Source organism: Sceloporus occidentalis, unplaced genomic scaffold (assembly GCF_023333645.1).
Source record: "Sceloporus occidentalis isolate IW3139 unplaced genomic scaffold, rSceOcc1.0.p SCAF_21, whole genome shotgun sequence".
Lineage (NCBI taxonomy): Eukaryota > Metazoa > Chordata > Lepidosauria > Squamata > Phrynosomatidae > Sceloporus > Sceloporus occidentalis.
In genome coordinates, this window is record NW_028317001.1 from 3,006,108 (window position 1) to 3,029,408 (window position 23,301).

Consider the following 23,301-nt stretch of genomic DNA (forward strand, 5'->3'; position numbering starts at 1 on the left):
AAAATGTAGGGACATTTAACAAAGGATGTAAAGGATTAAGCAAAGGAAAACTATGCCAAGGAACTTACAAAATCCCAGCAGGCATAACTATTTGTGCTCATACTAAACGCTGGATGGATAAGAGAATAGAAGGGGTCAGTGCTTCCAGGGCAGATTAAACTCTTGCCTTTCACCATATCTATCTATCTATCTATCTATCTATCTATCTATCTATCTATCTACCTACCTACCTACCTACCTACCTACCTATCCATCCATGAGTTAAAATACAGTACTTACATTGACCCATGGATAAGTCAACTCAGGTTTTTTGGGTCAATTTTTTAACCTAAATTTCTAGACTTATACATGAGTATACACAGTAACTTCCCTACTTTGGGGATTGAAAAGTTACTTTCTTACTTTAGGATCTGTCTGGGGTATTCTGGGAGCTGTAGCCCCCAAAGGAACATTTCCAACCTCGTGGATTGGGGGGGTGGGGTTGTTGTTAATGGAGCATCGCGCAAGTTTCCCTGGACAGAGACCTCATGTGGGGAGACCCTTGGCTTAATCCTCAACAAATACAGCCTCCCCAAAGAACGGAGCCTCCGAGCGTAAACCTACACAGATGTGGTCGGCGAGGGTGATGAGGCGGTGGGTCCGAGGAACGGGCCCCATCCCTTCGCCCTGCGGGGCAGGCGGAGGCGGTGGGGGGGCCTGCTGCTGCTGCGGCGGCTGCTGAGGCGATGGGGAATCTTGCTGAGGCCGGTAAGAGTGGATCGGGCCCTCGTACTGTCGGCTGCAGTCTCCTGGTTCCCAGACAAGGTGGGAGAAAGAAAGGAAGACAAAGACTTTGTGTTCCTTAAGTCTTAGAATCGCAGAGTTGGAAGAGACCACAAGGGCCATCCAGTCCAACCCCCCTGACATGCAGGAACTCACAATCAAAGCACCCCCAACAGATGGCATGAGATCTAAATGTAAGACTGTTCAGCTCAGTCAAACCAAGAGGCACCGTTTACTCCATCGTTCTGTGTACAGAGACGCCTCTGGAAACTTCACAAGCCCAGATGTAATGATAAACCCCCTGGTTTGTTCCTTAACCCCACCACCACCTCCAAGTCCTATTGGATCAGTATGCAAAATATGTCCATCTAATCAGCCTTCCCGTTTCCAAATTTCCTTAAACTGTCTTGAGCCCATGACTTTGGGTCAACAAAGTGAGATGTACACGGAAGAACGAAAAACCACCACCGCCGCCACCGCAGCTTCTTACTTTCCCCTTGGCTCATTTTGGGGGGCTCCTGTTGGTAAGGCGGCATCTTCTCCTGAGGCGGGACAGGCGAGTTGGCGGGGCTGATCACCTCGATGGCGTCTCGGGGCGGTTCGTATCGGTGCGAAGAGGACACTGAGCCAGGGAGAAGCGAGAAGAAAGGGAGGGGTCATTCAAAAGCATTCCCTTTCCAATCCTGTACTCGCATCAGCTGGTCAGGTCCCTTCCACACTACCCAGCTGGTTTTGCTTCACTACTTTATTACCACTATTTTACCTGTTGTGGCTCCGTCCTACAGAGTCCTGACCTTTGTAATTTGGGGAAGGGGCTAGAGCTGTTTGGCTGAGAACGTAACGTACGGCTGCTGGAGGAGTCCGAGCTTTGGGAGCCGCGGTCGCGGGCATCCTTGTCCGAGGCGATCTGGCGGGTGATGATGACGTCGATGAAGTTGGCGGCCGTGATGGTGGTCTTCCCGCGGGTCCGCAGCTCCTCCTCGTACTTGGAGATGGAGGGCGGGCCTTTCTCCTTCCCAGCCTCCGAGTAGATCGACGAGGAGGACTGGCTCTGGGCTTTGCTGTTGGAAAAGGAGGAGGAAGAGGACGAGGAAGAGGAGGAGGAGTATGGGCCAGGGGCTCCTCTCTTCTCAGCAGCCTCCAGCGTCTTCTGTTCCATCTGCTGCTGCTCGCTAACCACCGACCTGCGCCCCTGGTTCTCCTCGATCCGGCTTCCTTCGTGCTTGCCTTCTTTTGACTTGGCGACCTCCATCTGGGGGGCCGAAGCTGCCGCGTCGACCAGGGCGGCCAGTGCGTCGGCAGCCGTGTTGTAGCGTGACGCAGACAGTCCCTGGGTGATCGAGGGGGTGCCGGGAGGGAGCTGCCTGTTGTCCCCCACCCGAAAAGCAGAAGGAAATGGGTCAGGACACAGAGTTAATGAAAATAACAAGTATTAGTATTATTATTATTAGTAGTAGAATATTTTAGTTATTAAGATTCTAGTCCTCACGGTTCTGGTGTTTTTGGATCTCTAAAACAAGGCCTGAGATCCAACCCAAGACCTTCTGTCTTCAGTGCGGACTCTCTAATACTGAGTTACTGCAAAGTATGATTTGAGTCCTCATGGTTCCTAACATGGTACTGGCTCTCCATAACCTTGAAGCAAGTAATCCTTCCCTTCACCGTAATTGGAGATACTAGGGAATGAACCCAGGACTTCCTTTCAGGGAAACACAGCCTCCATTCTCTGTCTTAAATCACTGCTCTGACAACATAGTTTAAAGCAGGGAAGGCATTGGACAAGTGTGCACATGCATTACGTCCCCGTCCTCCGCTGCTCACACAATCTGGCTGAACCCAATCAAACCGTACATGATGCGCAACTGGGCCGTGGGATCCAGTGGGGTGATGACGCTCGTCCCGTTGGATCCTTGGAAAATGCTGGGCCGCTGCTGCATGATGCTCTCCTGGCCCCGCACCGAAGGGGAGGGCGATCGCACATAGCCGTGGCTGGAAGGTCGGCCGGGTTGCTCAGCTCCTTCAGAAGGGGAAGGAGGAAGAGTGAGGAAGAGGAAGAGCAGAAAGCAAATGCAGAGAGAGATTAACCACAACTCCCATCATCCTCACCCACTCACTAAGCTGGCAACGGCTGAACAGTTGAACAATTACATGCGTTCCCCTACCTTTACTTTTAAAAAGAACTTGCCATTTGGATTGTATTTGACAGGTCAATTCCCCATTTCCCACCTGAGAACATTTCCACCAACCATCCTAAGATTTTGAACTATCAGATCGTGGCATATGCCTGCCTTTTAGATGAGAGTTCCCTTCTTCCACCCAAGTTAGAACTGTTGTAACAAGATTCTCATGCGCAAAAATGTGTGGTGGGCGACACCGAAATGGGGCATACGGATCCAGAACGGCCAAAGAAGGCTCACCTGGACGAAGGTAGAGCTCCGAGGGGACGTTGGCTATTCTCTCCCTCTCACGCTCGCGCTCTCGCTCTCGTTCCCGCTCTCGCTCCTTCTCTCGTTCCCGTTCGCGTTCTCGCTCTGCGTTGGCTGCTGCGGAAGCTGCCAGGTGGGAAGGGTGCCCTGAGAGGGAAAGAAGGTGGTACGGTTTGGAGAGATAGGCAGCCTTGCCTTGTGTGTGTGTGTGGGGGTCTATGCCGCCCACAGGTTCCCCATTTAGCCAGCCATGGGAACTGGATTTCTGGCCAGGGATATAGTCTGGGTAGAATCAATTGTTTAGGATCCCAATGGAGATCAACTGTTTAGGATCCATGGAGATTTTAAGTGTGGGGAAGCACTGAGGTCTTACCTGGGGACATGGAGGGAGGGTTGTAAGGCCTGGTAGGGAACGCAAGCTGAGTGCCGGGGATGTAGGTGATCCTCTCCATCGGAGGGGTGCTCGGTCCGGGCACCAGGATCGTGGGGGCCATGCTGTTCAGGTCAATAATTCCTAATGAGAGAGAAAGAAAGGTCCAATGGCACCAGGCTACCAGTGGCAACCTTTCTGGAGTGCTTCAACCCAGATCAGTGCTGAGTCTGACACCAAGAATCTAGCCACTGGGTATGCTTTTTTCCCTCCTCCTTCCCAATCCCTCTTCCATTTGCATCATGTCTGACTGCTGAATTTGGGAAAGGTACTTATTTGAACCACAGCTCCCACAATCTCCTGACCAGCACAAAGGATTCTGGGAGTTGTTGTGCAAAACAGTTACCATCATCATCATCATCATCATCATCTTCTTCTTCTTCTTCTTCTTCTTCTTCTTTATATCTCACCTTCTTCCCAAGATGGGAGTTTATGCATTAATAAGTTTACAATTAAAAGTATAGAGGAAGTCAGCATAACCATTGTTGGTTCTGACTGGCAACCTCCACTCCAGGTCTCTGGCAGAAGTCTCTTCCTAGTCCTACCTGGAGGTTTCTGATGGTCTTCCAGCTTTCACAAGGCAAAACCGGGTGACACCGGGCTTAGACTCACCTCTGGCTCCGGCGTAGGGAAGGCCCAAGGTCTGCTCTCGGGGGGAGAGCCCCCGGGCCAAGTCCGGCCGCAGGTTGACTTGCATCTGCTGGGAGGTGATGTAGTCATTGAGGATGGTCTGCCGCGTGTTCTCCATGGCGTAGAGCTGGTATTGGCTTGGATAGCCAGGGGTGGGTGACAGCTGACGCTGGAACATGTAGGCTGTGGCTGAAGGAGGAGATGGAGAGGGAGAAGGTCACAGGGGAACAGAACCGGAGCAAGAGCTGGGAGACCTAAGAACCATTTCCCCACCCACCAAGGACTGTACCAAACACCCCCCTCCCCAGATGGAGGGGAAAGAAGCCCAAAATACATCTGGAATTGAACAGAAGTTTGCTTCCCGTCTCATAAAAAACTGTATTTTTTGGTTTTAAGGTGTGTTGTGTGGTGCAGTGTGGTGGAGCCTCCTTCTTTGGAGGTCTTTAAAGAGGGGCTGGATGGCCATCTGTCAACGGGGATGCTTTGATTGAGAGTTCCTGCATGGCAGAATGGTGTTGGACTGGATCGGGGCCCTTTTTGGGGTCTCTTCCAACTCTAGGATTCTATGTGTGTGTCTGTGAGACAGCTGCATCTTGCTGTTGGTAGAAATTGCCACCGCTGAAGTTTATCTGGAAATGTCAATTCCCACTTTTTCATGCCTTTAAATCCGTTGGTGAGTGTAGGGCACGGTGGTGGCACAAAACCAGCCGAGAAGTATATGATTCCCATTTCTAGTTTTTAATGCCAGACCAAAACAACCAGGATTCAAATTCCCACGGTGCCACATTTAGCAGGAAAAACAAACCACCTCCCAAAAATCTGTTATACAGAAATTTTGGAAGGAGAAAGCTTGGGGGTCATGAGAGTCCCCACAGCCCACAAAATAGGGCCCAGCCACTCCAACCCTCTCCCAGGTTAAAATAGGGATGACAAGGGACACAGCGGGGCTGGAAGGCTCCTATAAAGGGCTTGGGGGGGACACATGTGACTGTCCCTGCCCTAACATCAGTACAAGTCTGTGAAAAAACACTGACACTGGCATTAAAAGATCTGAAAAACCACTGGGATTCTGCTCCGTGTTGATCGCCTCCATTTCCCAGAACAGAAGGAATGAACTTACCTGGATCCAGAGCCCTGTGGAACTGCATGGCCGGATCCAGGTGGGCAGGCAGGTGGCTCCTGTAGACGTCGGGGGTAGCCCCGCGATGGTGGGGATCGAAGGGGCTGTGGGTGACCACCGGATCCACCCCAGGGACAGGGGATTTGGAGGGGACGCTCTCCCGCTGCGTCGGGGTCAGGGTGGATTTCCGCTCGTGGTTCGCCGATTTCCCTGAAGACATACCGCCTGCAAAAAGGAGGGGAGAAAAACGCAGCAAAGGTAAAGAGCTGCCCTGTGGAGAGCAGGGACATTTTAATGTAAAATCTTCACTAATGATGTATAATCAATGTATATTTTTAATTCTTCGGTTCATTACAGTTAAGACTGGGGGTCAGAGGCATGCTAAGGTTTAGCTATATGCCTTTCCCCTCTTCTCGTTTCTTCTCTTTTTCTCCCATCTGTTTCTTTCTTTTCTGTATACATTTTCTGAACGTAAGCAGAAAAGCAGGATAGAAACCAAATCAATCCATCAATCAATAATGCAGGGGCAGGGGGAGTGTGTGCCCCTATAAGTGCCATTTTACAACTCCGAACCCTCTACTAAGCCCCTAAAGCACCCTGAACCCCCATTTGCTTTTTAACAAATAGCAAGACACCCAAAATAATCACTCAAAAACTCTCCCCAAGGTGCAGAAATGAGCAAAAATACTCTGCCCTCCATGCCTTCGTTTTAACTGATTCTAAATGTCACGATGGTTTAATTCCTCTTTAACTTCTGTGCGCTGTTAATTTTAACTGTTTTAAACTGTTGGAAGCTGCCTCGAGCCTCAAAATAGGAAAAAGGCCGGATATAAATAAAGAGATATAAATATGATGAACAAGAATCTGTCTGAGAATAGTTCTGGTTCCTCTATGCTGCAGTCAAAGTGGCAACCGGAAATAACACCATTTTGGTTGGCATACAGAGAAAACATTTTGGGATGCAGTCTTCAGGGATTGAGGGGGGAGGCTGATCTCCAGTCACTGCCCAGCTTCCCACCCAAGTCGAATAAAACGCACCTTCTGAAACTCGGTTCATCATCGGGGAACTCCTGGACATGCTCTGGTAGTTGACAGGCGTCCTCCTCGCGTTGGCGTCCTCATAGATTCCGGGACTCACTTGGGACTTGGGCGCCTCATGGAGTGTCGACCGGAGGACCGATGTGCCGGAGCTGACCACCGAGGTGTGGCGAGAACGGACCTCGCCGGGCTTGGCGTCTTCGTACTTCCCTCGCTCCACCACCTTCACGTTCTCCGACACCATCTCCAGAGGCGGCATCCCCCGCGACAGTTTGCTTGGGCCGGTGATCAACGACTTGACGTTGTGTTTAATGGCCGACTGGCCTGCGCTGTTCTCGTATTTGATGGGCGTGCCCTGGTGCCAAAAAAGCAGAGTGCCAATATCAGCCCGGGTCTCCTTTTCACCACCGCCATGGAGAGTTTGAGAAACCTTGCCCTCAGTGGCATGGCTCAGAAAGATTACAATGTGCTGTGTACACAAGGTGACCTATGACAACTGGGTGGGAATGTGCCACAGCCAACCCCATAAACAGAAAAGTTTAACCTACCTAGGAGTGCTCTCCTCACCTGTGGGCCTGCCAATGGAGGCTGTCCTTTCTATGAAAGGGGACCAGGAGCACAGCCAGGGTGGGGATTCGGCAGCCTGCCTGAAGGTTTTGAACTGTAACTCCCAGCATCCCTCACCCTTCACTATGCTGGCTAGCACTCCTGGGATTTGGATGACAACTGGAGGGCTACATGGTTCCTATCCCTGAGCTGCAAAGAAGGCTTGCTCTTTCTGCAGCAACGAAGAGGTCAGCCCAGTGTCTGCCTACCTGGGAGATGGAGCCCTCAATGATCGGCCGGGCGCTCTGGACAATTTCGGGGGTCTTGCGGCTCTCCTGGCTGAGCAGATCCTGCCGAGGAATCTCATGGATGGAGCGGCCCATCTCCTTGATGGTGGTGACCCCTTCGTAGGGCTTGCCCTTGGTGATGGCGCCTTCAAAGCTCCGCGTAGGGGGAGACTCCCTCTTGATCTTCGGGTATTTCAGGCCTTCCTCGTAACTCTCGGCCGTCGCTCGTGGGGTGCCTGGCCGGGAAACACAGAAACAGATAAAGGTGCTGGGGAAAGGGAGGCCTTTGTGTGCCCCGATCCTGTCTTTATGGCTCCCCGGGATATACATCTAACTCACAAACACAGGAATTCTTGAGCCAGAATGAATGTAAAGGGGAAAAAGCCTTACCTTGCATTATAGATCCTGACAGTACGGTCCTCTCTTTTAAGTCCGGGTGAGGGCTAACTCGAGGCAGGGCACGGCAGATTAAGCCTTGGAAAAGGATAAAAAGGGAGAGCTGCCATTTTCTTTTGTAGACAGGCACACCGTTTTATGGTAGCCGCGTGTCAGTTCACATATGAAAAAGGAAAACGCAGACCGCTCCTCACGTACACAAGCGTCCCTCTGTAAATGTCTTAATCCACCCTAACTTTCCAATATTCCCTCTGCTAAATAATCAAATTATAATAGATATATCTGTCCATAGCTCTGTTTTACCACTGGTGGCATGTTCTTTTGCAAACAACAATGTCCTGACATGCTTTGACATGTGAGGTATTATGCTCTGAAATGTTTATACACTTCTCACGCAAGCAAGTTATTTCCTTTTTGAAACAAGAAGCGATATGGGAGCCACGTTTACCTTCCAACGGCGCAGAGACAGGAGAGTCCCTCATGGACATCCCCTGCTTGATGTTTCCTTCCATGGCGTCGTATGTCCTCTTCAGACTCATTTCGTGAGCCGTCCGTGGACTTCGGGTTCCTTCCCGGACATTTTTGATGGCTGTAATAATGCAAAGATCGGGGTCAAAATGGTGGCAGGGGACAGAAGCCGGCCACTAACAAAATGGAGGCAGGGAAGAGAAAAACACCAGATCTGGCGTGACGCAATGGGTCACCTGCGAAAAGAAATTCAGACCACATTCTCCTTGGTCAAGCACAATGGACGTTTGCTTCAGTCCATCTTTCCACAAAGGAGCACGTGTAACCGACAGAAGAAATGCTTCCAATATAGTTCACGCAAACTATTATCTGGAAGTCTGCACCCACTGGAGTTCTTTGTTTTAAAAAGCTGAGATGTCTGTCGCAGGGTTCCCATGCCAGCCCTACATAGTTACCGTCATAGGTTATGATGTGCCCACTCTTGCCCTCGTAAATGACGTGGCCTTTCGATGCTCCGGCCTCCTCCCGGCATTTCTCTGGGCTGTCTTCTGTGGCCAGGCGCGTGATGGTTCCCTTCAGCAGCACATCAGCTGCAATCCCAGACTGGGACAAAGCTGGAGTCCCCTGCAAAGAAAGCGGAAGAAGCTAGGAACTTGGGCATTGAACCAAGGCATCCATGGAAGCTACCTCACATACAACCACACTGCTGGTTAATGCAAGAGGCAAATGTCAGGGAAGCAAACATGGGATGCTCTACGTTAGTGATCTCCAAACTTTGGTCCTGTTGGTGTTTTGGACCTTGGCTCCCAGAATTCCTGACCAGTTGGCCAAGCTGGCTGGGGATTCTGAGAGTTGAAGTCCAAAAAAACTGGGGGGATCAAAGTTTGGGAACCACTGCTCTAGATCCCATACTGGGACAAAAATGAAGGGTTATGGGAAGCTCCCGTTCAAAACCATAAAGTCCACAGGGGAACACTGGCCCAGTCGCCCTCCAACAAACCTTGCAAGGTTGTTATGCTGGAAGTGAAAAGCCACAGAGCTCAGCAAAGTCCCTCCTTATGGACTACAGAATGCCCCACAGCCAACATGGCCATTAGGCTGCAACTCCCTAGCAGGCACAGCCCATGGTTAGTGCTGATGTCTGGTGGGTCAGCCCTATGCCACAGACAACGCATACCTGGGTAATGGAACCTCGCAGGGATGGCATTGTTTCGACAGACACTTTGCTGGCTGGCGTCCCTCGGGTTATGCTTCCTTCTTGGATAGTGGTTGCCGTCCCTGGTTGGAGAGGCAAAGCATGGATTTATTTTATTAAAAACAAAGCATTTTATCATGTTTCTGCCCACCAGAAGTTGACCACAGGTCCCTTTCTGCCAGAGGTTGATCACAGAATCATATTGGAGGACCTACAAACGCCTAGAAAGGTGTCTTCTCTAGGAACTTCTAGGTTCCTCAGCACAACTCTATAGTCAGCTTCCACCAGAATTGCACTGGAAGACTTAAGAGATTCCTAGAGAAAACCTATTAATCAAAATGCCTCTTTTGCTCACCTCGAACCACTCCCTCATGCTGGGCTCTGACCAACAGGCCTTCAGGCTGCGAGTTTTGACTCCGCGGGGAGAACTCCTCTTGCTTGATGTAGGGCATGGAAGCTGGGGAGGCAGAAAGGGGGGGGGGACTATAAGGTTCACATCATGATCACTGACAACTGGCATCTTTGCATGGTTGAAGAGAATCCCAGTATAGTAGATACACTGCTGCTGCCTCCCTCTCCTCATTTCATGTCTCAAAAACAGCCCCACACACCCAACGTTCGAGTTCTCCCCTCCCAAATGGAAATAAAAACCAAAGTATCAGCACTCTGCTAATGAAAAGAAAGAGGAAAGGAAGGAGAGGAGGAACTGAAGACGATAAAAAGTGAGGTGGCGGAAGTGGAGGACAACCCAAACAACAGTGAAGGAATGCTAACTGCCAGGCCAAGAGTAACTTACTTCATCGTTCATGTGTTCGGTAACTGAACTCAGTTTTGACAACCAATAAGCCATATTGGGCCATGCTTAGACAGTACTAACAAGAGCATGCAAGCCACTGCAAAGCCAGAGTCATGCTTCTCCCTCTCCTTTTATGCTCTGAGCACAATCTTCACCTCAACAGAACAGATCGGAGGAAAACAGACATTTATTTCCCCTACCTGACTTGGCCGAGTCCTGTTGCCTCGGGAGTCCGAGGGAGATGGAGCCGACGGAGGGCTTGGGGGGTTCTTGACCATAAGACGCTTGACCGTGGGATGTTAGGTACGTGCCAGGTGTCCCCTGGAATGAGAGAGGGATAGAGGGAAAAGGAAGGCAGGAAAGAGAAGGAAAAAGTTAACAACAGGACAATGGCAATCTAAAAGCAGCAAGAAGTTGTCACTGAACCTTAATAGTTAGGAGGTACCCCCTGCCATGGAGGAACACACCACTAATGCCCACTTGAAAGAGGCTCATCCAACCTCCGTCCGTCAACGCATATTGGAGAGGTAGAGATGGGTGGGGAAAGAGTGATCATTTACTGGTCACACTTGTCCCCTGCCTTCCCTCCAAAGAGCTTGAGACACACTCCCTATTCCAAACATAACAACCCTGTGAGGTAGGTCAGACAGGGCAGAGGGAGAGGATGACCAATTTGAGGTCACCCCATTCCTTGGCTTGAATCTGGAGCAACAGCGGTTGGGATGAGGACACAGTCGGCTGGTAGAAAAGACTACTAAGGACCCACACTGCCTTCTCTGCCACTAACTTACCTGTGAGATGGATCCCCCCATGATGAAAGATGGCTTCTCTGAGGGCACCACTGTTTTGGAGGAGGGGATGAGCGGCGGAGGAGGTCTGGTCGGCCGCGTCGTCGGAGGCCGGACCCCTTCAGGGAGATTGGTTATTACCTGGTGAGGAGCAGGCTGGAGGACTTGAAAAAAGGAGGAGAAAAAGGAAGGCATGTTTGAAAACACCACTGTCAGTAAATCAAAGCAACGCGTTCCGTATTTTCCGCAACCATCAGAATTCCATCAACAGCAGGGCTTTGGCTGTTGGTGTGTGCCTTCATGTTGTTTCCGACTTATGGAGATCCTAAGGCAAACCTACTGCAGGGGTTTCTTGGCAAGCTTCCTCAGAGCAAGTTTGCCATTGCCATCCTCTGACTTGCTCTCTTTAGATTTCATAGCAGAAGATTGAGATGCCCTGATTTTGGAATTCGGTCTTGGCCGCTCAACACACGTAACCAACGTTCAGGAGGGAGAGGAGGACACAACTTGTGCAAAGTTCCTCCTGCCTCAAAGGTTTTAACAAGCGTGGAACAAACTGTCTGGCGTAAGTTACCTGGTGGGACGCTGTAGCGGGCGGCGTTCATGTCCGGCTGGGGCGAGGCTTTGCTGACCTCCCTTGGGGATAAGCGATACGGTGAAGAGGACCTCACCACCGCGTTCTGCATCTGCGCCTCCTGCTCCATGGCACGCTTCACTTCGGCATAAGGCATGTAGGCAACAGGCTTCCCTGTGAAAAGTGAGCGACATAAGCAAAAATTAAAGCACCCCCCCCCCCTTGTATTAAATGAGGTCTGTGTCTGGCAGCTCCAAAGGAAGCTCACACAAATCCTTTCACCTACCGTCCCATTCGACGTTTGGACTCTTGGCCGGGCCGCAGGGGCTGGCTGACCGCCGGCACTCCACCTCCATCTGCTCTTGCCGCTGCCGTTGCTGGTCCTCCAACATGGTGGACTTGTGCATGGCTTTGATGTGCTGCTGGAAGAGCGTGTAGCCGCTCATGGTTATCCCCTGGGGCAGCCCTGGCATTGAAGAAGAGACCTACAAAGAGGCAGAGGAAGAAGAAGAACTGGTAGGCATCCTCACAGGAATCAATTAGATTTTGTTTAAGGTGACCGCTACCCATTCTGGTCCTGTTATGACTCCAATGATGGTCAAGAAGGGCCCTGGAGTGGAGGCCCTTCTCAGAACCAACATCCTGGCAAAGGGAACACCAGCCTTGCAAGGGATGACACACAGACTTTGGGACAAGATGCTTTTTAAGAAGTCAAAACTGATTTGTTTTATATTAAATTAAAAATTATTTTAATTAAAAAACCCAGAACATACCATTGGTGGGATGACCGCTGCCCGGTGTTGGAGCTGCTGCAGATCCATCGACCCTTGCTTTATGGTGGGTGACACCATCAGAGGCCCAGTCGGGTTCAACAAGGAAGGCTTGGAGTCCATTGTAAAGATTCTGGAGGGGCGGAAAGAGACGTATGGCAAACCATTAGGAATGGCACACAGCATCTTAAAAGACTGTATATTTCTATATGAACCTGCCTGGGCCCCTGAAGAAGCACTTCTCTCAGTCCCACCACCACCTTCTCAAAATGTTTAGTGGGTAGGAGAGAGGGCATTTTTGGTGGTTGCTCCCAGGATTTGGAACGCCATCTCTAAAGAACCAAGGATGGCTCCCCATCTTACTCTCCTTTTGGAAACAAGTGAAAAAATACATATATAAATGTTTTAAGAATAACTGCTTTGGACATGCTGGTATTCAAAATGCCCCAGCATAGCCCACTCCGGTTCTTTGTGTGCCAATAAATACCCTAAAGGTACCAGATGCTGCCCAATCTTGAAAGCTAAGCAGGACCAGCAATGGTTAGTGCTTGGATGAGAGACTGCCAACAAACACCAGGTGCTATGGGCTGCGTTTCAGAGGAAGGAACTGGCAAAAACCCCGCTGAGGATTCCTTGCCTAGGAAAACCCTACGAAATTCATGAATCTGCTGTAAGTTGACAGGCGACTCGAAAGCACATACATACACAAAAAGCTTCCATCTCTGCAGCCATACAAGTAAATAAATAAAATGGGGCTGGGAATGAGCAACCTGATAGCTTTGACATTTCATGCCCACTCCAAGACAGGCCCAGCTAAGACTGCCTTGTGGAACGCTCCCAGGGCACAGGAAATTTTCCATTACACACAACTCTCTCGGTTTATCGCCGATGGAAGGGAGGAAGGTGGACGGAACGAACTGGAGACGGTTCCCTGGGCAATGCAAGGTTGCGGCGCATGCGCTCAGCAAGGCATGGCTCGCTAAAGCACTGAAGTGAGGTAGTCAGCGGCCGCTGATGTTGCAAAACTGAACGCAGGACATGACAGACCCATTGCGCAAAGCAGTCTTCTATGGAACAACTTGCCTGATCGCCACTGGCGACACAGAAATTAGGTACAGGAGATACAATAGGGAAGCCAGTAAATCAACTCATGGATAAGACTGGGAACTGGGTGAACATTTAGGGTTGTTGTTGTTTTTAAATATGTTTTGGACTTCCAGCTCCCAGAAGCCCTAGACAGCACAATCCGTGGCAAGGGATTTTGGGAGTCGTAGTCCTAAGGAGAGGCAAAGCTCCTCCAGTGCTGTTGAAGCTGGAATGTATGGTGTGTCAGAAAGTCTTCCTCGACAGCTTTTTGCTCCCGCTTTTCTGCAAATCCTCCAAATTTGACCTTTTTCGGGAGGAGGAGAGGGTGGCCTTTAATTCCATCAGTAAGTAGACCCTCACCGTTGCCTATCGGGGTCCCCATCCACCTCTTCGTCCGCGCTGCAGGTGGCACTTGAGTCGTTGTCCGAGTTGGGATCCAACCGCTGGGCACCGCTGGCCTGGGGAGGGAGGCCAAAGTCCATCCCCTCGGGCTCAGACTTCTCCTTCGGCCCTTCCTCATCCCTCTCTTTGGCGTCATTCTCCATCTTCACGTGAACGTCTTCGGGAAGCCCCGTCGCTTCGCTGTCGACCGGCTCCACTTTGGTACTCGCAGGAAGGTTGGCGACGGGTTTTGTGTCGCCCGACTGGCTCCGGTTCTCCACCTCCATGGGTTCCTCCACCTCGGTAGTCGCCTCTTCCTTCACCTGCAACTCCGCGCTCCCGTTTTCGTCCGGCTTGATATGCTGGGCCTCCGAGGGAGGGGACGCGTCAGGGGCCGGTTTGACAGCAGATTCCTCTTCCACCGCCGCCTCAGTGGTCACCTGGGAAGAGCTGCTCTCGGCAGGGGCATCGTCCATAGGCTTGGCAGCCTCGGTTGGCGAAGGTGATGGCGCGCTCTCGGTATCTGAACTATTTTCAGCACCTGGAAAGGCATTGAAGTCAAGTGTAAGCATCTGAAAGGTAATTAAGCAGCTTTAACTGGATGCGGCACGATTACCGCTTAGGGCTGCATGACACACAAGGACAGACCTGATGCCTTGCAGACCTCCTGGCACACGGTGAAGGGGCTGAGGGGGCAGAGATGTATTCTGCACCTCTGGAACTGCACCAACCTCAAGCCATGCTCACTGTGAAGCCCTTCTAATTTGCCTGCTCCCGGCCCAGCACTACCCAACTCTTTTGGACGATCATTCCCATCATCTCCCAGGGCAGCATGGCTTAGGGATGGGAGCTGTAGTCCACCACACTCAGAAGGAGCCATTCCTGGCATCACCTTCACTGTCTTCTGGGTTCTCCTCCTCGTTGGACGCTTCGATGTCTTCGTCTTCCTGCGCAGAGACAGTCGACGCCACGCTTTCGCTCTGGGACACTTCGCGCTCCTCGCGGGGCCTTCGGGAGGACTAGGAAAGAAAGGAGTCGGGCTGTTAGGAGCTAATTTAAATGTAAGTACAATAAAACAACACCAAGCAGACATAACTGCTTTATTCCCTTTATTACAATATGAGATATGGAAACTAAGGCAATGATCTGAAATTGTACACAGGACTTCCTCTTACATACCATTTTTAGAAACAATTTAGGGAGAATAAATATGTGAACGCCTTTGTTTTAAACGTTTTATTCACTGTTTTAAATGAAAATTTAAATTTAATCCATCTAATTAAAAATAATAATTGTAAGCTGCTCTGATAGCTTTTAGGGCTGAAGGGCCAGGTATAAGTACTCTAATAATAATAATAATAATAATGTGCTTTTCATAGACGCTTTCATGTATAGCACTATGTCTCCCTCCTAAACCACCTTAATGAGCCAAGGGATGCTTGGGAACCTGGTGCCCTCCAGATGCCCTGGACTACAAATCCTTGTATCATCTAGACAGCTGGGAGCTGTAGTCCGATACCGATACATCTGAAGGCTGGGGAAGCCGCTCTTGAGTCCTGTGCTTGGAAACAACCTGAGTCCACTGTGATACATAATGGGTCATTTTTGGGAAAGGGCAGTACCAGATGGCGAAGCAGATGGTTGGATATCCCTTCCTCTTTTCCAGACATGTATATCTTGCCAGAATGCTGCCACGGCGTATGTGTCCGTCCCCTTTTCAAAATGCTCATCATAAGTCACTGCGTTTCATGACCTGGGAAACGCAGCCCAGCCCAACACCTGCCAAGTTCTGAGCCTTCTCTTGACCATAATCCCGGCTCCTAACCTCAAGCTCTTTAAGAAGGTGTTGAGAGATCAAGATGGGCATGAACCCATGACCTTGCTTGAAGCCCAGCTCCCTGCGGAGCTCAGACCAGCCTTCATTTCCTCTCTCCTTCTCTTTTAGCACTCCTTCACTGTATGAACAGAAGGCTATACCCTCTGCCAGGTCAGAAGCTTTGCCCACCTAGGCTGACCTTGGCTCCCCGGAAGGGCAGCAGTGCATTAGGGCCTCTTGCAGAGAGACGTGCCTTTCACATCACCCCCAGCTCCTGTTTTAACCAGAGATGCCAAGAAGTGAATCTGGGGCTCTCTTAGTATTTGGAAGCATAACTGAGGATGGCGGGGACCGAACCTAGGACTTTTTGCAAGCAAAGTGTGCAACATTGTCTCCTTCAAATGCAACCACTTCTTGTTTGCCTATGAATTTTTCATGCCTGCACAGTGGTGAGATACGTACTGAGTAGCATGGACAACACCATCCTGTGCCATTCCCCTCCGGTCTTCCAGTTCCCTCTGAGCTTAAACTGAAATCCCCACGCTATGTTTGCAAAGGGCGAGACTTGGGTAGGTTTTCCCCAGCAACAATGTATTATTGTGAGCTGCTCCTGAGAACAATAGGTGGTTGTGACTTGTTCCTGTTGGAGTTTGACTCTGGGAGACCAGGGTTCAAATCTCAACTCATCCATAGAAACCCACTCTCTCAGCCTCAGAAGAAGGCAAAGGCAAGCCCTCTCTGAAGAAGTCTTGCTATGGGCTTTTTGGCTGGTTCGCCTTAGAGGGTCATCGCAAGTTGGAAATGACTTGAAGTCACAACAACTTGAAATGACACTCAATGAGATGAGTCCCTTTCAAATCTTTCCCAGCTCTCACCAGATGCTAACTCACTCCCAGTACAAAGCAACAGGAACAGAATGGGAAGGAGCATAGCTCCAGACAATGGGGATTTTCTGCCATCACATGCCCTGGCAGACAAGATGGCCGCAACACTGCATTTGTACTTCTTACCTCCAAGTTATGCCCCTGTTGGGTTGGCATCGCCAGCTTCTCTGCAATATCCTGGCTGCAACCGATGCTCCCAGGAGCTTTCCTTAACCCGCATCGGCTCTGCCCTCCCACACACCTTTGCACGGTTGTGACCTCAGGTTGCATCACACATGGCGGTTCTCAGGTCCCTCTTTGAGCTGGGTACACCTTGGTTCACCTCCCTTGACTGGAAAGGGATGCCTGCAGGCAGAGATTTCCACTTCCAACACACAACATAAGGTCAGTCCCGGGCTCACCTTTTGCTTGTACTGCTGAAGGAGGCTGTCGAGGTTGTGCCGCCTCTTGTAGTTGAAGTAGAAGTTCTTGCACTGGGCCTCGCTCTTCGTCCCCACCATCTTGGCAATGGCGGCCCAGTTGCGCCCGTGTTCCACCAAACCTGCCGAAAGAGAAAGCAGAGGCTTTGCTGAGATACGCCATCAGATGCTCTCCTTTGATATGCATCGGAAGACGGGCGGGCGGGCAAAAACTCTCTGTGTCTCACAACGGACTCGGGCATCGAGAGAGCCAGAGTCCAAAACATCTTGAGATGTGTCGCTATGCATGGCACAAAATGGCTGCTGGATGTGAGTTTTCAGGGGAAGCTCTCCCAAACAAAACTAATAATAATAATAATAATAATAATAATAATAGTATTTTATTTCTATCCTGCCTCTCCAAAATGATCACGGCGGCAGACAAGTCCCTAGCTTTTCTCCTGAGAGAAAGGCTGTGGAAATGTATGGCCAGTGGGCCAGACAGTTTAGGGAATGGAAGGAACTGATGCACAAAGAGGGCACTGAAAAGGTGGGACCCAAGCTATCCCATGTGCAAAAACCTGACTGAGTGGATGACTCTTAGTTCAACACAGCGCCATGGGTTCAGAGCAGGCTGCATGAGGCACAGGTAGCTTCCTCCCCCTTGAAACTGTCACCACCGTCTCCCAGGATCTGACACTTTTAAGGCAAGCATCCGACTTTGTCTTGCGGCAGAGCCGGCCAACAAGACAGGTATTAGCCTCATTTCCCACACTTCTCAAAGCCAAGGCGCCTGCTGAGGCTCCGAGGGGGAGCTCAGCTCTCTTCCCGGGGGTCAAACCGTGTCAGGGCTAAGAATAAAGGCATAAAATAAAACCCGGCTCTCCCTGACCCCAGGCGCGGAGGGCTTATCTGCTGGATCATGCTGTTTCCCTGGTTGACATAACCTAATTCTCCCTGGGCCATAAAGCCGCTAACCTCGCCGCCTCCCCAGCCCCCTTCGCCGCAGGCAGCGCTAAGCCCGGCGAAACAGGCAGAGAGAGGAAAACGGCAGAGGGAAGGGGAAAATTCCCCATCGGAGAGAAAGGACTTTGCCTTCCCAGGAGGAAGACATTGGGCCTGCCACATTTTTATTTGTACAACACCCCGCAGTGCTTATGTTATGAGCCGCGAAATCATGACACACAACACACACACCCCACGAGAGGGAGGCAATGGAAAAATAGATCCACCGAGAAAACAAAGAGGGATCGCAGTGTCCCGGGTGGAAAGGGGATTCCAATATTTGCAGAAGTGCAAAAATAAGTGGAATAACAAACAGTGCAAGGAGAGCTGGAGGCGATCAAAATCCCCCCAGGAAAACCACAGAACAAGACAGCGACGTAGCCAGGATTTTTGGAAGGGGGGTCTCCAGACTAAGTGCCACCACCACACACCATTCATTGTATCTAATGGAAGGGGGGGGGTCCGGACCCCAAGACACCCCCCCCCCCCCGGCTACGTCCCTGAACAAGAGCAAAACCAAGATGGGAGAAGGATTTATTGTATGTGTTTGATATATTCCTAATCAGAACCAGCATAGAGTCAGCAATGATTCTGTGGTCCTAAAGATACCCCTTTGGATCTGGACTGATCAACATATGGTCCTCAAGGCATCCTTGGACTGCAACTCCCATCAGCTAATGGTAACAGGAGATGCAGTCCAACAACCTCTGTAAGGTCACAAGTTGGTTGTCTCTTCTTCAGAGCACCTTTGGCCTGCCATATATTTTGGGCTTCAGTGCCTATAATCTGTTTTTATCACTGGCCCGGGGACAATGGGAGTTGCAGCCCAACAACCTCTGCTAAGAGTCAAAGACTTCCCGTTACCCCAAAACGTGTTCAAAGTCTAACAAATGCATTTTCTCCCAGGCTTGCAAGAGGGAAAATACTGCACGCAGCTAGTTGCACGAAGCAATGAAAGGTAGTGGATAATTTACAAGCGGAGGAGCGAGCCAGGAATCCCATTTTGCAGAGTTCGGTTTGAAGGGGAACCAGTTCAAGGAAGGGGAAAACCAGGACTAAAAGACCCAAGATCGACCCAGATCTATTAAGGCCAAACGATGAAACTTCCCTCTCCATTCCCCGTTGTTTAAACAGCTGGAATGGAACCCCCTTTCCCCCCCTTTTCTTTTAGATCTGGAACGGTGTATTTTAAAATCTATGTTGTTTCTAGACGGTGGTGAACTGGACTCTGGCCTCTCATGGCACTGGGAAGGTCAAGCTGAACAAACACACACATTGGAAGCCTGCGACGTGGTTTTAAAAAATTAACCAGCTCTCCCCTCCGTTTTGCAAACCGGTATCCGGATGACTAACGTTTGGGAAGGAACAAAACATTCTCCTAGGTGAACAAGGGACAGATGCAGCGGTTGTTAAAAGTGTTTGAATTAAATGCCTCAAGAGAAGGCCTGGTGCGATGGTTGCTGCAACAATGTGTGCTTCAACTGCAAATCCCAGTAGCCCTTGCCGGCAAAGCCAAGTGCGACGAATGCTGGAAGATGCGGTTGGAAACGTTTGCACGGTGGTCGCACAACTCCAACCCTTGCAAGTGTTGGACCCAGTCTTTGGGCCCTTTCACACCATATAATTGTAGCACTCCGATTCCACTTTAACAGCCCTGGTAAAAAATCCTATGCGATCCTGGGGTTTGTGGAGAAACTAGAGCGCTCTGGCTGAGAATGCTGCTCCGTAAACTACAATACCCAGATCCCACGGGCAGCTGAAGTGGAAGCATCGCACTGTAAAATTGTGTAGCGTGAAAAGACCCGATGGTGTTTGAGCCCACACTAAGCCATGAAATTCACTGGGGACTCGGGGGCCGTAAAATGGTCCTTGTGCATAAACCTGCACTTTCCCTATCCTAGCAATGGGTGCAAGCAGCCCATAAGATCTTTACAAAGAAGAGGCACGCTAGAATCAGAGAAATACAGAGACACAGAGATGCTGGGAGTTGTCATTTTTGGGTGGGAAAGGGGTCTCTTCTCAGCTCAAGCAAAACACAGGCCTACATGGTTTCAAAACCAGTCATTCCGGACTCTCAAGAGGTCCAGAATGATCTGGGAACCGAAATCCTAGGCTGAGAAGCACCGATTCTGTGCTCCACCGCTACGAAACCATGCTCCCATTTACAGAGCTACACGTTTCCAAGGCAGACCATCAGCATCCCTTACTGAACGTCGATTCCTAGTGTGCTTTTGGGGGAAAGGCAAGCATAGGAAAGCCATAGAAAGCGTCAGGGTAGATCTTATCCTGAAGGACGCACGGAACCGCAGACTTGGAAGACACCACAGAAATACGTGACTAAAACACTCCCGAGGAACAGTCATCCAAGCGCCACTCAAAGACCTCCGAAGAAAAAGTGGCCAACACCTTTCAAGGCAGCCCATCCTGGGGTCTTTGGCAGGAATTGAACCCGGGGCATAAAGAAAAAGCTCTGGCGTCCGGGTCCTCGCGAGCAAACGTGACACAGTGCTAGTCATATGGATCTGTCTACCCCAGTGCTACTAACATACATTGGCACTGGGTTTTCCTCCAGCAAAGGAGGGCCGCTGGAGAAAAGCTCTTACCTTTTTTTGCAACTTCCATTTCTTCTTCAGTCCAGCGGGACGTTTCCACCGGCTCCGCAGAAGCTGAAACAAGGAGAAAGAGAGAGGGAACCCTGTCAGATGGCCAAAGAGCCGAGACGCGCGCTTTCCGCGTAATCTATTAATCTGTTTACATTAAGGCCTGCTCAGGACAGTCGGGAAAGATGCCCATTGGCAGCGGGAGACAGTCAGGTTTTATTATGTCAAAAAACGGAGGGACGCAAGAAGCAAGAGATTGAGAGAGATGCTCAGAAGTGCGCAGACCCAGAGCTAAGAGGTCAGCGTTTTTTAAATGACTATTTGTTTGGATGAAGAGGCCAAAAATCCAAATTTCTTTGGCGCACGCACTCCCCTTGTAAGCCCTGAGCGTACGTCAAAACACACCGCGGGGGCGCAACCTTCCGGAAAGTTCTCCGGCACCAGCCCCCTTTGAGGCCTGGAGCAGAATAGCAGCAATAGCAACAACCGTGTAGTCAAAAAGAGACCTAAGAATGCACAGCTCACATCACAAATTGGGCAACTTATTCCCATGCCCTGACAGCATTTGGGGATTACATGCGACATTATAGGCCGCAGGGATGTGGAAGGATGCATTAGGGTCAGGGGATAAGAAATACAGTTGGATTTCCTTATACACTGATTTTTTATACACGGATTCAAGCATCCACGGCTTGAAAATATTCAAAGAAAGTATAAACCTTGTTTCCATTTTATATCAGGGACACCACTTTGCTATGGCGTTGCATTTAATGGGACTTGAGCATAACACGGATTTTGTTATTCGCGAGGGTTCCTGGAACCAAACCCCAGCAGATAACAAGAGTCCGCTGTAAATGCATATATATATATTTTTTGTGGGTTTTAGGGGCTCTGTGGCCATGTTCTAGAAGTGTTTCTTCCTGACGTTTCGCCAGCATCTGTGGCTTTGGCATCTTCAGAGAACGCTGGCATGGAAAAGCAGAAAGAAAAAGAGCAGACGCAACTGGCACAGCCTCCGCCTGCGAACTTTGGGGCTGTGTGCGAATTTTGGGCTGCGTCTCCATGACCAAAGCTGGGGGTTAGGAAGCCAAGGAACTGCGTTTGCAAAATGCATTTTGGATCCATTCCTCCTGATACTTGCCACCTGAGTTTCTTACTAAGGCAGAACGATGCCAGTTGGACATCCAAAATCAAGGTTAGCCTTAGCGCAAGGAAGGTTGCCCCCTTGGAAGCCATCTTTCACCAACTTGCAGCCCCTTCCCTGTCTTGGACTACAACTCCCATCATTTCCACTTGGCACAGCCATAGAATAATGGGAAATGCAGTCCAATACATCTGGAGAGCACCGGGCTTCTTATCCTGTCCTGAACGGAGTGGTATTTTTATGTTTTCCACCACATTTCTGAGCACAGAATTGCATCACATCATTTCGTCTTCATTTTTATTTGTTTCCTGGTCTAAAACTAGGGCGGCCGGTCTTCAGCGACAAAAAAGATAAGATTCATACGCTATCGGTCCAAAAACGGCATTTACAGAACTGGGGGCAGGCAGGCAGAAATAAGTAAGTGAGCGTTGAAAGTATTTATCTTCGTTGTCCTCTTTGTGGCTCTATTTCCTTAGGCAGAAAGCATTGGGAAGAGCAAGCGTGGTGCGGCTTTTCGGGTGGCTAGACCAGGGATCTGGGAGATTTGGGGTTTTGTCTCGTACTTTGAAGTATGGAAGTCATTGAGAGACTCTGGCCTTGTGGCGCCTTCCCTCTCATTGTTCTACCTCACAGGTTTGTTGTATTTCAGATCTGAAAAATCTGGGTTCTTGGTCTCCTCTGAGACATAACTGCGTGATCTTAGGCCCTGACACCTCTCTCCATCTCCCTGGCCTGTCTTATTATTCTGAGGATGAAGGGTAGAAAGACAGGAGATTTGGATTCTCCTCCTGTCCCAAGTTACGGAATTTAGTGAGTGACCCCAAGACCATTACACATATCCTGTCTCTGTTTGATCTACCTTACAAGTTTGTTGTGAATGGGATCCTGGAGTTTGAGGTTCCGGTCTCCCTGAGCCATAAAACGCACTCAACTAAGGCCATTTGCATTTTGCCACCGGCGCGGCGGGAGCTATAGTGTGTATATAGTTCAGAGGCCAACTTACAGGGCTCCGGTGGCGGAGGCAGCGGAGGGGGCGGCTCTTCCGTGGCCGCGGCCGCCGCGGCGTTGGCAGCCGCCGCTTCATTCGTCATCGACCTGGTGATGCGGCCCTTCCGGCGGCCTTGGCTGTTGGCGGTCTTTCGGCCCCGGGGAGCGACCTGTTCCCGTTCCTCGGGTTCCTCGGGGACAGCTTCGATCTTGTCCTTCTCTTTGATATTCTCTCTGGGGGCGGCGAGGGAGGAGACCCAAAAGAAAACCAAAGAAGAGGGTGAGATCTTGCCCTATAAAAAGGATGGAGTCAATCCCTCGCTCTCAGGCACCGCAAAGAGAAAAGCCACGGAGAGAAATAGGGAGCTAATGTTGTAAGCTGTGAGGATCTACGGAGTTGCTTCCCAGCCAAGGATCTTACTGGCGGATAAAGGATGCTGTGGCGAGTCCCAAAAGCATGCGGAAACAGCCAAGGCAAAGGAATCCTTCCCGAAAATGTATTCTCGGGGGGCCATGGCTCACCATGGTATAAAGTGCAACTTCCAGGATGACTCTTCCCTTTGGCTATGTTACTGAACCAATGGAGTTTTCCTCATCACCAGGATGGTACCTGGCCATTAAACACTATATGCCCCTAATAATTCAAAGTATTATGGCACGACTTTGGATAAAATACATGTAAATTTAAACTGAACCAGACACATATAAAATTAGGAAAGGGATGTCTACTTGAGGGGATCAGAAGCTAAAAATGCCAACTCTAAATGAATCCTT

General features: G+C 50.2%; 1 protein-coding gene across 11 annotated transcripts in view; it reads right to left on the bottom strand.

The window, feature by feature from the left end:
- NCOR1 (nuclear receptor corepressor 1) overlaps positions 1 to 23,301 on the bottom strand; it is a 52,898-nt gene that overhangs the window by 7,588 nt on the left and 22,009 nt on the right. For all 11 annotated transcript variants that reach the window (XM_089484089.1, XM_089484092.1, XM_089484088.1 and 8 more), the window contains 25 exons: positions 22,544 to 22,761; positions 20,400 to 20,462; positions 16,795 to 16,934; positions 14,586 to 14,712; positions 13,673 to 14,234; positions 12,230 to 12,359; positions 11,743 to 11,941; positions 11,457 to 11,630; positions 10,886 to 11,046; positions 10,295 to 10,415; positions 9,654 to 9,755; positions 9,281 to 9,381; positions 8,559 to 8,727; positions 8,084 to 8,224; positions 7,630 to 7,713; positions 7,222 to 7,475; positions 6,407 to 6,761; positions 5,369 to 5,593; positions 4,231 to 4,437; positions 3,562 to 3,702; positions 3,180 to 3,335; positions 2,614 to 2,779; positions 1,609 to 2,126; positions 1,253 to 1,384; positions 604 to 788 (listed from right to left, as the gene is read on the bottom strand). In XM_089484089.1, the coding sequence (XP_089340215.1) occupies positions 604 to 788; positions 1,253 to 1,384; positions 1,609 to 2,126; positions 2,614 to 2,779; positions 3,180 to 3,335; positions 3,562 to 3,702; positions 4,231 to 4,437; positions 5,369 to 5,593; positions 6,407 to 6,761; positions 7,222 to 7,475; positions 7,630 to 7,713; positions 8,084 to 8,224; positions 8,559 to 8,727; positions 9,281 to 9,381; positions 9,654 to 9,755; positions 10,295 to 10,415; positions 10,886 to 11,046; positions 11,457 to 11,630; positions 11,743 to 11,941; positions 12,230 to 12,359; positions 13,673 to 14,234; positions 14,586 to 14,712; positions 16,795 to 16,934; positions 20,400 to 20,462; positions 22,544 to 22,761 (4,831 nt within the window). The remainder of the gene's footprint in view (positions 1 to 603; positions 789 to 1,252; positions 1,385 to 1,608; positions 2,127 to 2,613; positions 2,780 to 3,179; positions 3,336 to 3,561; positions 3,703 to 4,230; positions 4,438 to 5,368; positions 5,594 to 6,406; positions 6,762 to 7,221; positions 7,476 to 7,629; positions 7,714 to 8,083; positions 8,225 to 8,558; positions 8,728 to 9,280; positions 9,382 to 9,653; positions 9,756 to 10,294; positions 10,416 to 10,885; positions 11,047 to 11,456; positions 11,631 to 11,742; positions 11,942 to 12,229; positions 12,360 to 13,672; positions 14,235 to 14,585; positions 14,713 to 16,794; positions 16,935 to 20,399; positions 20,463 to 22,543; positions 22,762 to 23,301) is intronic.